The sequence below is a fragment of the Pieris napi genome, chromosome 20, assembly GCF_905475465.1.
Source record: "Pieris napi chromosome 20, ilPieNapi1.2, whole genome shotgun sequence".
Classification (NCBI taxonomy): Eukaryota; Metazoa; Arthropoda; class Insecta; order Lepidoptera; family Pieridae; genus Pieris; species Pieris napi.
The window spans coordinates 932967-949081 of record NC_062253.1 but is presented as its reverse complement, the minus strand read 5'-3'; the positions used below and the strand labels follow the sequence as shown (position 1 = coordinate 949081).

Genomic DNA, 16115 nt, shown 5'->3' with positions numbered 1-16115 from the left:
TAATTGCGAAATTTGGTCCTTTTTAAGGTATTTACTATTATTATTATTACTATTCCTAGGTGATATGGCTCCTTATGGTAATTTAACTCCTTAACTTGCTGCGTGCAGACTATAACTTAACTTATCTTCCTTTAACTTCGACGTCAGGAAATTTTTGAGAGCGAAAAGCAATTGGTTCACCGTTTAAAAGCATTTCAACTTTTCACAGGTATTATTATTGCGAAATCCTGTTGATTGTCCATCATCCAGATAATTGACCTTAAAACGTTAACTGTTAAGCCTTTCAACTCGCGTGTGGCCCAGCGCTCCATACAACCCCAACATAAGGATTAAGCTGGGAGTGGACAATGTTGGGACTTGGGCTAAGTATTTGAAAATACTCGCATATTCAATGCGTATTGCCATTGACGAATTCTTTTCTTAGTTTAGGGAATCTAACTAATAAAAATGTATAGTTTTCCTCTAAACCATAGGTAATGAGGCTCCTATCACCAGACACTGCCATTTTGCAGTCTGTCTATGGCCTAGATTAAAATACCAGAGAACTAATAAAAGGAAAAAAACTGCGAATAAATTACCTATATATAAGTATAACTATAATAAAAAACAATACTTCCTAATACATAAAATACAAGTTTTACCTATATTTGGAACAATCTTTTTGTTCTGGTAACCCTCGTTGTCATAGTAACGAATAAACGAAAATGTCAAAATAAAAAAGTAGCTGTTGTAACTTGTAAGTTCTATAAGTTTTTATTCTTTAAACATATGCATATACTTTGTAAATTGTACATTTGATTAATATTTGATTTAAATTGGAATTAATAGAGCATCCATGTTTTATACTAGAATCAATATTTGCTAATAATTGATTCCTATAGGAATATAGAAATCATAAGTCTGACAGTATGTTCAAATTAAAGTTTTCAGCAAGTTTTATCAATAAATTTGCACGGAAAAGTTATTGTGACCTAAATATCTGCTAAGTGTTGACTCCGTGACCTACATTTTGATTCTTTGTCTTTATATTATGGGAAGTTGTATTATGCCTATCATGGCTTTGGTGGAATCAAAATTACCTACAGCAAGCTGATAATGGCTGAGTGTGAGCGTATCGTACAGGTTGGTTTTAAACAGGAATTGCAACACCGAGGTAGACTGGTCTTTTAATGAAATACATTTCTATATTATTTTTAAATTAAAACTATCCATACTTAAAATTCCCAATCAGTGTTTAAGGACAATTCATATTAGTAGGTAATTTTGTTTGTAGGTATTTTAAATTTGTGAACAGATATGTTGCTGAGTATCTTTTCTTTTCAATCAATTGATTTATATAATCACTATAAGATAAATTAACCAAGTATATTTAGATGTGGTTCTTGTTACTTTCTTTACAGCCACATTCAAGAAGGATTTCAAAAGACAGTAAGAATGATAAACAAAGGCTTACATTCAGTGGAAATTTTGCAGAAAGTGGTCGTCACTTTGATATAACGGCAGACAGAGACAGTATGCGGCAAGATATATTAAATGCTGTTATGATGAGAACACAGTCCCACATAGGTGTTAATCCACTTTATGAAGATCCTAGAGATGTTATAGGTAAAGTAAGATATTCATATCAATCGTCAATGTATGTGAAGAATTATTGCTAACCTATTTATTATTTATTTGTCATATAAACTAGACAATCCTAAAATAGAAAATGGCAATGTGAGTCTATTTAGTCTCAGTTTAGTCAGTAGTTCTCATCAGCCCATTGTATTATTGGCCTTTCTATGTTCCCCTTTCTTCCTGGTCTATTCCATTTTATTGTCTCTAAATATATTTTTTTCCCTGTAATGAGAGATGTGCCCAGCCCCCATAAATTTTAGTTTTAGTATAGTAATATAATTAATCTAACAAATATATAACTCTATATAAACCAAATGAATGTCCACTTGCTTAAATTACTAGTCCTATCATACCTTCAGATAAGCCATTAAAACCGCCAAGAAAACGCAACTTTCATGCTGTTGCTGTATCTTCACCAAGAACGAAAGATAAATCAAGTAAGGAACACAAGAGAAAACTAACAAAGAAATATGAAGGTCTGGTTACGGCTTTAATGGATAAGTGTGAGGAAAATTTAATTATGGTGTGTGTAATTTTTAATAATATCCTACCACAACCTCTGTATAATTAATTGAAATTATTTTCTTGTATTATTGACTTGTATTTAATTGAATGAAAATTAACTTTTTGAAGTTCTTTCTTCTTGCCGAACCCCAATCTACAAATTATTTCCTTTGTGCACAACTTACCCGGAAGTGTATTTTAATAGTATGAATGGTATTTTCAGATATCAGAAAAAGACACCCAAATATCAAAGCTGAAAGAAAAATTGAAAGCTATACTAGACTACAACAGACTGTTTGCAGATGAAAACGATAGATTAAAAGGTGAAAATGAAGAATTAATAAAATATATAGAAGAGTGCAAAAGAGTTATCAAAGGAGAGAGGGATAGAAGTGGCAAGTGTGAAAAGAAATGTAAGGAATTAGAAGAAAGAGTGAAGCAATATCACATGCCAGATAGAGGTAAATATTTTGTATATCTGTAAAACTTGAACTATTCTATATTGGAATATAAAAAATTCACCCGCATCAGCTTGTTTCACAACTGAGCGTTTCTTAAGGCAGTTTTTGCCGCGCACCACCACTATGTGGACCTAGCTGCCCACTGAACTTTCCGAACCATTTCTACTTAGGGTCTTACAAAAAAAAGCGTACCAATTCTTAAAAGGCCGGCTACGCACTTGCGAGGCTCCTGCCAATGTGAGTGTCCATGGGCGGCGCTATCACTTAACATTAGTTGAGCTTCCTGCCTTTTTTGCCTCCTGTTACAGATAAAGTAAAGATCACTGTACCAATGCTAACAATACAAACTAGTCAAACTCAATACATTTAATTGTCAGTTAAAATTAATAATTACTTGAATTTTATGACAAAAACAGTATTTGAATTAACCACTGAGCTATAAAGATCATAGCTGATTTTTTGGTTCCTTTTCCTGAAAAAAACATTTAGCTGTTCATATATTTAGACATTGTTAGTTTTAATAAATATTTTTTTTTTTAAAGACAATTCACACCAATTGACCTGGTCCCATGCTAAGCTGGTGAAGCTTGTGTTATGGGTACTAGGCAACGGATATACATACATACTATAGATAGATAGACATATAAATACATATTTAAACACCCAAGACCTAAGAACAACACCAAATGCTCATCACATCGATGTTCGCCTCAGCCGGGGATCGAACCCGGGACCCATGGTTTCGGAGTCTGGGGTACTAACCACTAGACCAATGAGTCGTCAAAATTAAAACTAACAATGGAGGAGTTTAATTAAGAAAGATTAAAAATTGTAATAGGATAAGTTTACTTTGATTTTTTTATAATTTTATTTTATATAAAAAGATATACATAAACAATTTAACTGAATTGTTTCAAACGGTTTAGATACAGAGCCCCAAGCGATACCGTTAGTAGAAGTATGCATGAGCTGCAGTAGTCGACAGATTGTTCTGAACCAAAGCAAAGAACATAATACAAGGCTTCAGAAAGATTTGCAGGCAATGAAGGATGTACTCTATAGGTAAGGTCTTATATAAACAATTTATTGTATATAAATAAGTGTTTGACATCCTTGAAATATGAAGTGTTGAAAATTAATACAAATAATAAATTAAATTTGTTCTATAATAAAAACACGTGGCATTTTAATTTACAATTCGTCATTTGAGATTTCAATAAATTATTTTGCATAAAATATAAAATACTGATATTTCATATATTCTCTTTACGAAATTTTAATTTCTATAAGGAAAATAAATCTCCCTTCTCACTCTCACTCAATTGATCTCTCCCTTTTATACGACAAAAACGCTGCACATCTTCGTGACGTTTTTTTTACAAATTTTACCCTCATGCGCCTAAAGAAGTTTCACTTCAAAACGTACCCAAAGTTTAACACATTTAAAGCTTACATCAGCATCACCGTGATATCTGGAACTCTTCCACGGTCCGCTTCATAAGACACTTTTTCTGCGCACATTTTTTTAAAGAAAGAGTGCACTCAAAGGCAACAGCCCCTACAAAAATGGATGCGGTGACTGTCGATCGAATATGAACGATCCCGAGAGTCTCATGAAGGGCGGGATACACCTGATGAGTGTTTTAGTGGCTATTGCGCACTCTCAGTAGAGTGAACAAAAAACACCAGGAAGAGCCTGGTGTTTTTTTTTTTTTTTTGGGTAAACGTGCAGGCTCATCTGATGTTAAGCGATACCGCCGCTCATGGACACTCACACTGCCAGAAAGCTCGCAAGTGCGTTGCCAGCATTTCACGCTCTTTTCTTGAAAAACCCTAAGTCGAATTGGTTCGGAAATACTTCAGTGGGCAGCTGGTTCCACATAGTTGTGGTGGCAGACTGCCTTAAGAAACGCTCACTTGAAAAATGACGGTCATCGAGTTGATGGCCCGTAGAGGTATTTCCGAATTAATACAACTTATATTATTTATTAAAGTACTTAAAGGCCGGCAACACATCCGTAAGTCCGCGTAAGTATGGTCCATGGGCAGCGGTAAGCACTTAATTCTAAGTGCTCGTTTTCTCGTAAAATTTCAAGTTTAATTTATATATTTTAGATTGAACGTGCAACTATCTCGGTACCAAGAGAAGTTGCGTACGACTAAGACGGACGGCAAAGATTTCAAGAGTGAAAAATATGAATGCTTTGATTCACTTCTAACAGTTAATTTTGCCCAGAAACAAGGTACGTTAATTAGTTAAAGTGGTCACGATTTTTAACTATTTGATTTAGGTTTAGATAGGCTTTGCATAGCCAAAAGTCAGTCAGTTAGAATACATAGTTACATGACTTAACTGATATTTTTATTATTGAACATTCAGTAATAATGTTTTGATGTGACAACGTCTAATAAATCGATGAACGCCGGCTGCACGCACGAAAAAGCATGACTCATTGTCTCGTTACGCTCATTGTTACGTTACACTCACTGTCCCGTTACGCTCATTGTACGCTTGCGCCGCATCTATCTCTGTTACACTCGATTGGCCTATGCGTCCCAGGATTTACTCCTTTGTATCCATACAAAATAGTGACAATGCAATAAAAATGATTCAATTTTATTCATAAAAGTATAAAATTATTTCATCAATGTTTTGTTATGACGTCGTCATGTTAACTATGGTCCGTAAACCGACTTTACTGACAACCACTTTTTTTTATTTGATTTTAGATGGAGAAAATGATGTAATTCAAACAAAAGCGGAAGATGTTGGAACAAGTCGATTTGTCGATATCTCAGGTTTATTAAGTGCACAGGCATTAGGTATGAATTTAAAATCAATATTAATTATGAAAATGATTATTTAATTTCATTTTAAATACAATTTTATTGTTATCCTAGTATGTATGATATAAAATTTTAATTATATTTATTTCAAAAAAATAGTCTGTGAGTAATGTCTAATGTATTTATAGGGTAGTCTATTAATAACGTCTAATGTATTCAAAATTCAAAAATAATTTAATCATATAGGTAACACAGTGTACACTTCTGATCGTCAAAAAAAAGAAATGTATATGAAATGCTTCTAACTTTACATTTAGTGCCAGTTCTCAAATCAAGGGCGTAGAACGTAAGAGAAGAACTGGCAATAAACGTAACGTAAATTATTAATAGTCTGTTAATAATGTCCAATGTATTTATAGTCCATAAATAATGTCTCATCGTTAATATTGGCTGCTAAGAGGATGAAAAATAAAAAAAAATTTATCTTTTCAGCACCTCTTTTCGATGCTTATCAAGAAAATTTGCAAGAAAAGGAAAACTTGATAATGGACTACGAAAAGCAATTCGAAAGTATCAATAAAAAATCAAAAGAAATAGTCACAGAGAACAAATCTCTGTTAGACAGAGTCGTTAATTTAGAAACGGAGTTAGTGGGAGTGAGACAGAACTACAAGAAACTCGTTGTCGAGAAAGAGACCGGTGATATTGAGAGAGCTTCGCTTTTGGAGAGGGCTGATAGGGCGGAGTCTAAGTTGAAAGAAGTGTACGAGTTGTACGAAGATAAGAGTGAGTAGATTTATTTTTAAGTATTAACACGTACGTGAAGGAAAACATCGTGAGCAATCCTTTCACACACAAAAAGTTGACGGCGTGTGTCAGGCACCTACTTGTGTATTAGATTGACAGATGATCATTCAGATTTAAAAATCTGATGCCCAGGCCTGTACTCTGATTTTTAAATCCGTAGAATTCTGACAGCTATCATTTTTTGGCATGTCAGAGATTACAAACCTCTTTGGCCGAGCACATTTTTCAATTTCAATTCAAGTCTGAACATCTGTCTCTATACATATATTTTATTTGTTAGTGAATGTATCCATTTTATTAAGTCCTCAACATTAAAAGTGGTTTTTAATGATAATTACGCCAATGATACCTTGCCATCAAACAGTAAAAAACGCACAAGTAATGTTATCTACATTTTTTTTTTTTTTAAAAAGGTTTACTAAACCTGGAATTGGTAGAAGGTGATGCCAGCTAATGAATAAAATAAAGCTATTAAAGTTAATTTAATATATTGTTCGTGATATTGAAATATTTGTTATTCTTGTATAAGGTTACTGGAGTAAGTAAGTAAGTAAAATATTAAGATTTACCTTTTTGTAGGTAAAACATAAAAAATACGTAGCATTTTATTGTATTGCCCTGAAATGGGTCAAATTTGTCCGATTTTCGGTGGAGAATTTTTTTACTAGCAACATTTATGAAATGTCAGATTTATATGGAATTAAAAATCAGAGTATAAAAAGGTTGTATCGCCACTGATCTATTGTTATTATTTGTGTTAAATGTTTCAGTGGCGGCCATGATGCGTGACTACGAGATGGTACACCGTGAGTACTTCACAGTGAAAACCGCTCTCGAGGCGTCTACGGGGAAAATGGCCCAAATGGACGTCATGAGAACTAGAACAGTACCTGCTGACCTTCACGAAAGGAGATTGGAGGATTGCAAGAGGTAACCTAACAGTCAATTAATTTAGTCATAGCTTTCAGCTTAAGTCAAATAATTGTCTATGAATTAAATGAAAAAATGGAAAATTCTCTATATTTTTATTTACATTTAGAGGACGACTCATTGGTCTAGTGGTTAGTACCCCTGACTGCGAAACCATGGGTCCCGGGTTCGATCCCCGGCTGAGACGAACATCGATGTGATGAGCATTTGGTGTTGTGCTTAGGTCTTGGGTGTTTAAATATGTATTTATATGTTTATCTATCTATAATATGTATCTATATCCGTTGCCTAGTACCCATAACACAAGCTTCACCAGCTTAGCATGGGACTAGGTCAATTGGTGTGAATTGTCTAAAAAAAAAAAAAAAAAAAAAAGTTGAAAAGAGTTGAAAGCAAGAATTTTCGGATATTTTAATAGTCTGCTATTTGGAGCGAACATATTTAAAAAAAATCATTAAAAGCGGTCTAGCAGTTCTCGAGTTATAAATATGCTATTCCAACTTAATAGTAAACGCATACATTACTTTTAATAATAATGACTATGAAATCACTATTACTATACACTTTTTATTAATATTGGCAAATATACAAGTGTTACGCTATTAGACTGATATGACGTTGTTAATTTATGAGCTCTGTGACATAATGACAATGACAGCTGACAGTAATGCTATTACTCTGACATATATTTTTAAGGACTTTTTATAGACTAAGCGATGACTGAATTTAGGTGTAAGACATGTTGGTTTCGATACGAATTAGTTGTAAAGAGGAAGTTTTAAAAAATGCCTGGGTTTCAATATCAACAGGCTTCTAGAGGAGTTAAAGCATCAATACAGCATGGACACGGAGAGGAAAAATGAGCAAATAAAGAAGATGCAAGAAGATTTGTCCTATGCGGATGAGAGGTAATTTAAAAATCATTGCTTCTAATTAATTTGCAATAAAAAAACAATATTTCATGTTTTGTTCACTAGTGTAAATTGGTAGATAAATTAAAACATAACATTATTTAACTAATTTGAGCTTTTAGTTCATTCAGGTTTTTAATAATTTGTATTTCTACGGTTTATTTCAAGTGAAGCATAGTGAATATTCAAAAAATCAGTGGTATACATTTAAAAAAATATATATATAAACAAATTACGGTTATAGCAGGTTGAAACGAACCGTTTTAACTTCACTGCTCTTCTTTAATCACAGGGTTAACTCAACCAACAACTAAAATAAATATATCAGTAGCGCTACAACCTTTTTAGATATGGGCCTCAGATTTCTGAATCTGTTTCATGATCTGTGCCTGACAAACGCCTTCGATTTTTTGGGTCTAAGACATGTCGGTTTCCTCACGATGATTTCCTGCACCGTTCTTCCGAATGTTCAATGCGCACAAAGAAGGAAAGTCCATTGGTGCACAGTGCGAAACTACTGAATGATAGTCGCACCCTAAAGGCACTATCACTGCTCTATCAACCAACAACTATTGACCATAATATATGATTTGCAGATATGAAAAGGTCTGCCAGCAGCTTGATACTGTGCAAGAAGAGTTGCAGGCTGCGCTGAAGAATGTTAAGTGAGTTTTATTTTTATAAATAAAGTGGTTTATTCCTGTTGAACTGTAGATAATTTTTGAAGTCATGTATGGTGTAAATAGATTTCATTTATTTCCATATTTTTATTGGTATTGCTATACTTATACTAAAAAATTTGTTGACGTCAATTGCTCTTTCAAAAATTATGTAAGAAAATGTGTAAAAATTCTACAATATTTGCCTTTTTTCGAAATCTGTAATCAAATATTCTAGTTACTCATAGCAATTTACTTTACATTAACCACTCGCGTACCACAATAGAATATAACCGAAATAATGTAATGTTAATTGCTATGAAACGAATGAATGCAATGTAACAGTTGAAGAGAGTGCCTACGTCTGGCTATACTCGGGGCATAATTCCGACGATTTAGGAAATCGCCACGCTTATAAAACTAAGAAAGCCTGAGTGGGCAAAATGTACAGCCTTGGCTCGCGAAGAATCTAAGAGAACACGTTCCTAAAATAACTCTTATTTAAATGCTCTCTATAGGTGTAAAGATTTTTGAAGTGAAACTTCTTTATCTATGAGGGTAAATTTTTTACGGAGCGTCAAAATCTGAAATTACGAATTGTAAATTAAAACGCCATGTGTTTTTACTAACGAAGAAATAAATTTATAATTTGTATTAATTTTCGACACTTAATATTTAAATGACAATTTAATTCATTAAATTCTTAACATATTTTCCTTTTTCCCTCTCTCAAATTCTCGGAAATCTAAAGTTTTAGATTTGTATAAATATGAACAAGACTTAAAAATTAGTTTGCCAAAGTAGTCTCACTTCTGACACATGTACTTTGTGCGCTCGCACTTTCTTTATAGGAATAAGTAATTATTACCATTGATTTAAGATTGTACCGTCGTGCGGCGTTAGTGTTTCGCAAACGTGCACGCTCTGCGAGCGCCCGTGCAGTACGTGCCAAAAGGGTGCGGCGCGACAACGAGCCGCTGAAACAAGCTTTGGCGGCGCTTGAGAAGATTAAATCCGAGATTAAGGTAAGGCAAAGCAGATTCCGATTCTTTTGACTTGTGATTGTGTTTTTGTTCTTTTTAGATTTTCTTCTAAAATATGTCAAATACTTAGTGCCGATTTTGATTTGCGCAATTAGAACTTTAGAATACCAACTTTATAATGTATTCTGTTGAAACATTTTTTTTTTAATTTCATGCGTCTGGCACATGGCCCTTGGAGGGTCTTAGGTATATAAATTTATTTAATTGTAGGTAGTAAAATCTCGTGCTTACACATCGTTAGAAGAATTGGAACGTCGTATTGTGTCACAAGAACGACGGGCGACGCACGCGCAGGCTGAATATAAGAGGTCACTGGAAAGGGCTTCCTTAGCTCTCCAACATAAGGAGGAGATCATACGATCATTGATTGATAAGGTGGCTGATGTAGAGGAAGTAAGGTGAGGTCTTCCGAATTCTGTCTGACCCTGAAAGAGAGGTTTATTTTAGCTAGAAATGTGAAAGACTGATTTAGTTTTTTTTTCGAGACTTTGAGCGTGATATCAATTAGCATTACCTGTACTAGGTTAACCCCCTAGTCTAATAAAAATACTTTGCTGAAAGGAGGTATATCAAATGAAAAATAATATTTAAAATAAATGTTAAAAAATATGTTTAAAAATAAAAAAGTGAAATATTAAAAATTTGTAAATATTATTACATAGTACATACAGTCATAACTAGGCCAACACTGCAGTAAAAATTGTATGATAACGTTTAAATAACATACTTTAAACCCAATAGTTAAGTCATTATCTATCATAACTGTCAGACGAAAAACCTGTCGGTAAAATGGCGCAGTTAATGGCCGAAGTTACAAATGTTTAGTAAAATGACTTAATATTAAGAGAAATTTATTTATTTTGTTATACATTCTAAAACAATGTGTATGCCTAAAAATACAAGAAAATATGACATCACAAATTTAACACACATACACATCAATTACATAAATACACACATACAAACAACCATAAAATAAAAATAAAACAAAAAAGAATAATAACAATAACACAACACAACAAATAAAATTAAAAACTAAAATTAACTAAAAAGATAAAAAATAACAATAACAGTAATAAACAAAACTAAATGAAAACTTAAACCACATTAAGAGTCTGCAAAACAAAGTTACAAAAAAATTGATTTTATTTTTTTATGATACAGCATACAAAAATACAACCTTAATTTTCACCCCTCTACGATCAACCCCTATTTTTTATTTGTTAATTGAAATCTTATGACGTAAACTCTGATATTTCTTATAGTTTATATAGAAAAAAATCACAGTAATCCCTAAAAAGTTTTAATTCCAGAAAACCGAACCGAATTTTCCATGTTGGTATGTAATAAAAAGGTAGGCTAGGCATTAAGGAGAAACGAAGTTCGCGGGGGCAGCTAGTATAATATAAGTGTAGATAGAAAACACATCATGTGTCTGTTTTACGGCTGGTAATTATCTAATAATATATGTTGTGGGTCGTTTAATTCTCTCAAATATGGTTGAAGACCGGGCCGTATCCAAACCAACGAATCCGAATCCGACCAAAAAGGGCAGTCTACGCAGCCCATAGACACCCATTTTTAGTGGGTGCGTTGCCGGCCTTTGAGGGAGAGTAGACTCGCTTTTTGAACATTTGGAGGTCGTATCTCTGAGGGAAGACCCCCCCCCCCCCCCGGGAGTCGATTCCACAGTTCGCTAGTTCGCAAAAGAAAATGCCTTGTGAAGCGGACTGTGGAAGACCTCCAACCATCAAGATGATGGTGGTGAAAGTTTGAGGTCGTTCGGTTCGTACGGTGTTGAAAAGAGGCAGGAGGAATCAACCCAAACAAACTTCTGCTCTCTTCTATCCATGTTTACCATAGTTATTTTGTATGATGATTTGATATTTTAAAAGTGACCCTCGGTCTTCTTTGCCGATGAGTAGGGCTGTCTACCGAGAATAATTAATAACGTGGAATAAGTGATACCTGTATCTTGCATTCCAGAATAATAATACTTACTCACTTAAAAAATACCTTTTGCAGATTAAGTCAGGCAAACGCACATCGTCTACAAGGCATCGTTTCATCATCAGACTCGTCAAAAAGTCAAGAACCAAAAATGAAGTTAGTTCCGGGACCGGGAGGGTATTTCAAAGAGGATAAGAAGAAAAGGGAAGAGATTAGATGTAAAAGAGAAGATAGAAGGAAAGCTTCGGATAGTGGTAGCTAGATGTAGGTTTTTTTAGTAAATCTGTGAAAATTCGATTTGAAAGCACTGTGCTTCGTACTTTAGGATTTATAGATTTTTTACGTTGATATTTCTATGGTGATTTAATTTGATACTGATGATCACGTGAAGGCGTTTCATCACCTAAGTAATGTTATTAAGGTTTTCTATATACAGTCAAAACCGTTTATAACGACACCGTTTACAACGACCTATCGGTTATTACAACCAGATTGTACGGTCCCGTCCGAATCCCTAGTAAAGTATTCAGTAAACAAACCGCTTATAACAACATCGGATACAGCGACATATCGCTTACAACGACGAATTTTATTGATATTCATCGGCTATAACGACCAACCGCTTCTTGTCTCAGCAAAACAATACAAACGATTTTAAATATTATTTAATATTAAATTTAGAGGCGTTGAATGAATATTTAGGCATATTATTACCTACGCACTTTCTCCCAACGAACAGTTTCAGCCAACAACGATTTCCGAGGCTCTTAACGCTGTAACGATTTTGCAAAAATTTGTTGCCTTTAACGAACAGTTTGATACTCGTGATACTCATACCTTGAGACTGATTACTTTTGTACCTAATTATTTCGTAATAAATATTTTTGTTTCTTTTTTGACTCGTTTACATATTATAATATTAACATACCATATTATAACCCATACCTACCTATTCTAGATAGATAACTATGATAATATAACTTGTACGTATTGTACATACATATGAACTATACTTGTGTATATATATAATATGACATTGCTTATAACGACTATCGGATATAACGTCGGCAAATATACGGTCCCTTCAATGTCGTTATAACCGGTTTTGACTGTATGTACTTATGATAGCATATATATATAATAAAACAATGCCTTTATTCGATTACTACATACTCAGGATTACATTAAGTCCATATGTTTACGTTAGTTCACGACCTCATACGGAGTAAAGTTCTGCTCCAAATTCTTCCACTTGTCCCCCATCCTCGCCTTCCAATCCTTCCTGCTATCCCTTTTATTCCATCTTCCCAGGTTTCTAGTGGGTGTCCTCTCTTTCCACTGGGCCATTCCTAGTAAGGGTATTTTTGACCTATCTGTCTATCTGTTTTTATATATAGCGTTAATATTACAAAAAAATATAAAGGCCGGCAACGCACTTGCGAGCCTTCTGGCAATGTGAGTGTCCATGTCATGTATCACATAGCTACATAACTCGCAGTCCCTTCTGTCCCTCTAACGTATCGTAACGTTTTACAGCCCCCCCCCCCCCCCCCACTACCCACAAATTCTTTACGTAATACTTGAACGCTCCCTTTGGTTGATTAATAAACATTTCAATTAACATTACTGTAAAAAACAGTTAAAATAATTCACGTTTTATTGGTCAAATCTTAATTACATAATTATTAGAATATACCGAAAATTATATATAAAAGTATATTGTGTATAGTATAACTTATTCATAAACGCACTTGCCTCGTTTTGTTCTCTATAAATTACGAGTGTGATAGACAAAATATTCCATAGATAGCGTTCTATGAACGTGTCAGACGCGGTGTCGTGTATACGTATTACGTATATACGTGTGTGCGTTTCATTCGCGTACGTTGCGTCACGGTGTTGGTCGGTGGTACTTTACCATACAAAGAATGTTTGTCGTCTAACACTGTCCTAGCAGTCATGGTATACGGTCTGGGTCCTATATAGTACGTTTTTGAATACTTAAATTACTAGTCGAAACTAGTCTAAAGTATTATTGAATGTTAAATTTTAAGTAATATAAATATGAAAATATTTTCTTTTGCCTTATCTACAATAATGTTATTATAAAATCGTTATTGTATCGGATTTTTTAAAATAATTCACGTTGATAACATACTATATATTATGTTGAATATAGAATTATATATAATAAAACAATAAAATATTTGTGGTGTTTTAATTCTCCTAAGATACTGTAGTGGTTCGTGCTGGGATTCCAGGCTCTATGATTGCCTGGATTATTAAAATTCAGAACTGCAATAGACGCTGAACAGAAGGAATTTCGTACACATAAAAAACTGTTTTTTGAATTAGTGAGCATACAAGCTAGCTCTAATGACGTATTTTTCACGAGAATTAATTAATGTAATAATCTTGTCAATAGTTGAATACGCCAACGATTTTTTTACTTTATAACTAGCTGACCCGGCAAACGTTACATTTTATAGGAAACATTTTTGTAGTTCAATAAAAATAACTATCTACTATAATAAAAAATAGGTGTGGACATCCCTTATCACTTAGTAGATTGAAAGATAGATAGTAGCCGATTCTCAGGCTTACCGAATATGTATAAAATTTTTATAAAAATCGGTCGAGCCATTTCGGAGGAGTATGGGAAAGATTATATATATTTGATAAAATTAAGTATTAGCTATACAAAAATTATTCAAAGCCTAAGAATACAAAAATCAAACGTTAATTACTAAATTAGGGCATCTGGTAGGTTGCACCGGAGACTGCTTTTTCATTAATAATGCTATTAAATTTGCCAAAACTTTATTAAATTTCTGAAATAAATAATACAGTGGAGCTACCACCCCTAGGTAGCCTGTGATTTCTTATCTGTTTCGTGATATTTTTTTTATTAATAGGCAATCAGCCATTTTGAGTCTAAAATGCCGGTTTTCTCACGATGGTTTTTTCACCGTACGAGCGAATGTTAAAAGAAAGTTCATTGGTGCACAGCCGTGAATCGAACTTACGACATCAGGGTTGCGAGGCGTACACCCAAGCCACTGCTAACATTGGTCTTAAAAGAAAGAAAAAACTTTATAATAAATAATAAAAAGGATAGGTATTTAGGTAAAAAGAAAATGCACTAGCCCCCACAATAGGATTCCCTGTGTCATTGGCCAGTCTCTTCCTTTTGACATTTTAACGATACTTGACAATAATTTCTACATAACACTTACATTTTATTATTAATCTGTTGCACAATCAGAATGATGTAGAACATGGTGTAATGGTTGCAGCTCCTTACAAACATTGTGTAAAACAAAAAACTTGGCGATTAAAAAGAGTGGCGGAGAGTTTATTGCCAGTTCTTCACTTCCGTTCTACTCCCTTGATTTGAGAACTGGCAGTAGGTAAATGTAAAATTAGAAGCATATAGTGTTTAATATGTATTTCGTTTTGACGTTCATAAGTGTAGGTACATTGTGTACAACCTAAATGAATAAATGATTTTGATTTATTTATTTATAAAAGCTTGCCAACGCTCGGCACACTGATACATTGATAAATTAAAAATAAAATAAAATTTTTAATGTGTGCTTACAGGCAAACATAGCATAATATAAGAAACAATAAAAATAAACTAAGCAAAACAGCAATATAATTTAAATAAACATTAAACGAAAATCGCTCTTAATGTGTGAGGGGAGCAACAATGGATGTCCAGATCCACCAGAGCAGATTGATTTGAATATTTTCTGTTTCACTATAAGACAGGTTGGAAGATGTTGTTAGAGATTGTAAGTGAATGTATAATTTATACATGTATATTGTATAAAGATACATTCACTAACAAAGGGAAGAGGCAAGATGAAAAAGCGTTGCGTGAAGAATTTTAATTTAAAACAGTGACGTCCTTTTCAGTACTTCTTGAAATTGTCAATTAATTAACTCTCGGCGTTGGTTTCACCCACATACAACGATAAGAGAGAGATCATTTATTTGCCTTAACCATTATCTCAACCCTGACCGAAGAAGCATCTATTTATGTTAAATAAATACAATTTATGTTTTGAATTTAAAGAATGCGTGTATTTCTGTAGCGACCAAGGCTGAAAAATATTGTTAGCAATAAAAATTACTTTGCCTTTCGTAATATGTAAAATAAAACAGTAATAGGAGGAATGCTTTTGCTTTATATGAAATATTTAAAAACGTTTTATTATGTGTATAAATAATACATTTATAAACGAATTGCTATGCGGAGGCAGAGGTTCAAGAGACACTTTCGGTAGGTCCTGAAATTATAAACGATTCCACATACTACAAAACACTACGCTTGTATGCAATTACGGCTTTTATAAAATTACTAGTGGACCCGACAGACGTTGTCCTGCATGATATTTCAAGCGATTAGTAAAGCAAAGTATGAAAGTACCGACTGCAGCG

The 16115-nt window shown here is 33.6% G+C and overlaps 1 protein-coding gene across 3 annotated transcripts; it reads left to right on the top strand.

Moving 5' to 3' along the window:
- The first annotated feature begins 384 nt into the window (after nucleotides 1–384).
- On the top strand, nucleotides 385–12096 carry LOC125059892 (protein Cep89 homolog). 3 transcript variants are annotated; one of them, XM_047664572.1, is made up of 14 exons: nucleotides 385–729; nucleotides 1401–1605; nucleotides 1977–2140; nucleotides 2345–2582; nucleotides 3509–3644; nucleotides 4698–4825; nucleotides 5313–5405; nucleotides 5862–6155; nucleotides 6947–7106; nucleotides 7916–8014; nucleotides 8614–8682; nucleotides 9557–9701; nucleotides 9930–10117; nucleotides 11745–12096. In XM_047664572.1, the coding sequence occupies exons 2-14, from the start codon at nucleotides 1515–1517 to the stop codon at nucleotides 11929–11931; spliced, it is 1992 nt and encodes a 663-aa protein (XP_047520528.1). In that variant the 5' UTR covers nucleotides 385–729; nucleotides 1401–1514; the 3' UTR covers nucleotides 11932–12096. The 3 variants fall into 3 exon arrangements, with proteins under 3 accessions (XP_047520528.1, XP_047520529.1, XP_047520527.1); XM_047664573.1 differs by lacking the exon at nucleotides 385–729 and adding an exon at nucleotides 741–1122 and having other exon boundaries at nucleotides 1474–1605; XM_047664571.1 differs by lacking the exon at nucleotides 385–729 and adding an exon at nucleotides 741–1122.
- Nucleotides 12097–16115: the final 4019 nt, after the last annotated feature.

Bases quoted from the DNA above. Each gene is read 5' to 3' on its own strand.
- LOC125059892 (XM_047664571.1), top strand. From the start codon at position 1,096: ATGGCTGAGTGTGAGCGTATCGTACAG. The intron at 6,156-6,946 runs GTGAGTAGATTT...TAAATGTTTCAG, and splicing joins CGAGTTGTACGAAGATAAGA to TGGCGGCCATGATGCGTGAC. The intron at 8,015-8,613 runs GTAATTTAAAAA...TATGATTTGCAG, and splicing joins TTGTCCTATGCGGATGAGAG to ATATGAAAAGGTCTGCCAGC.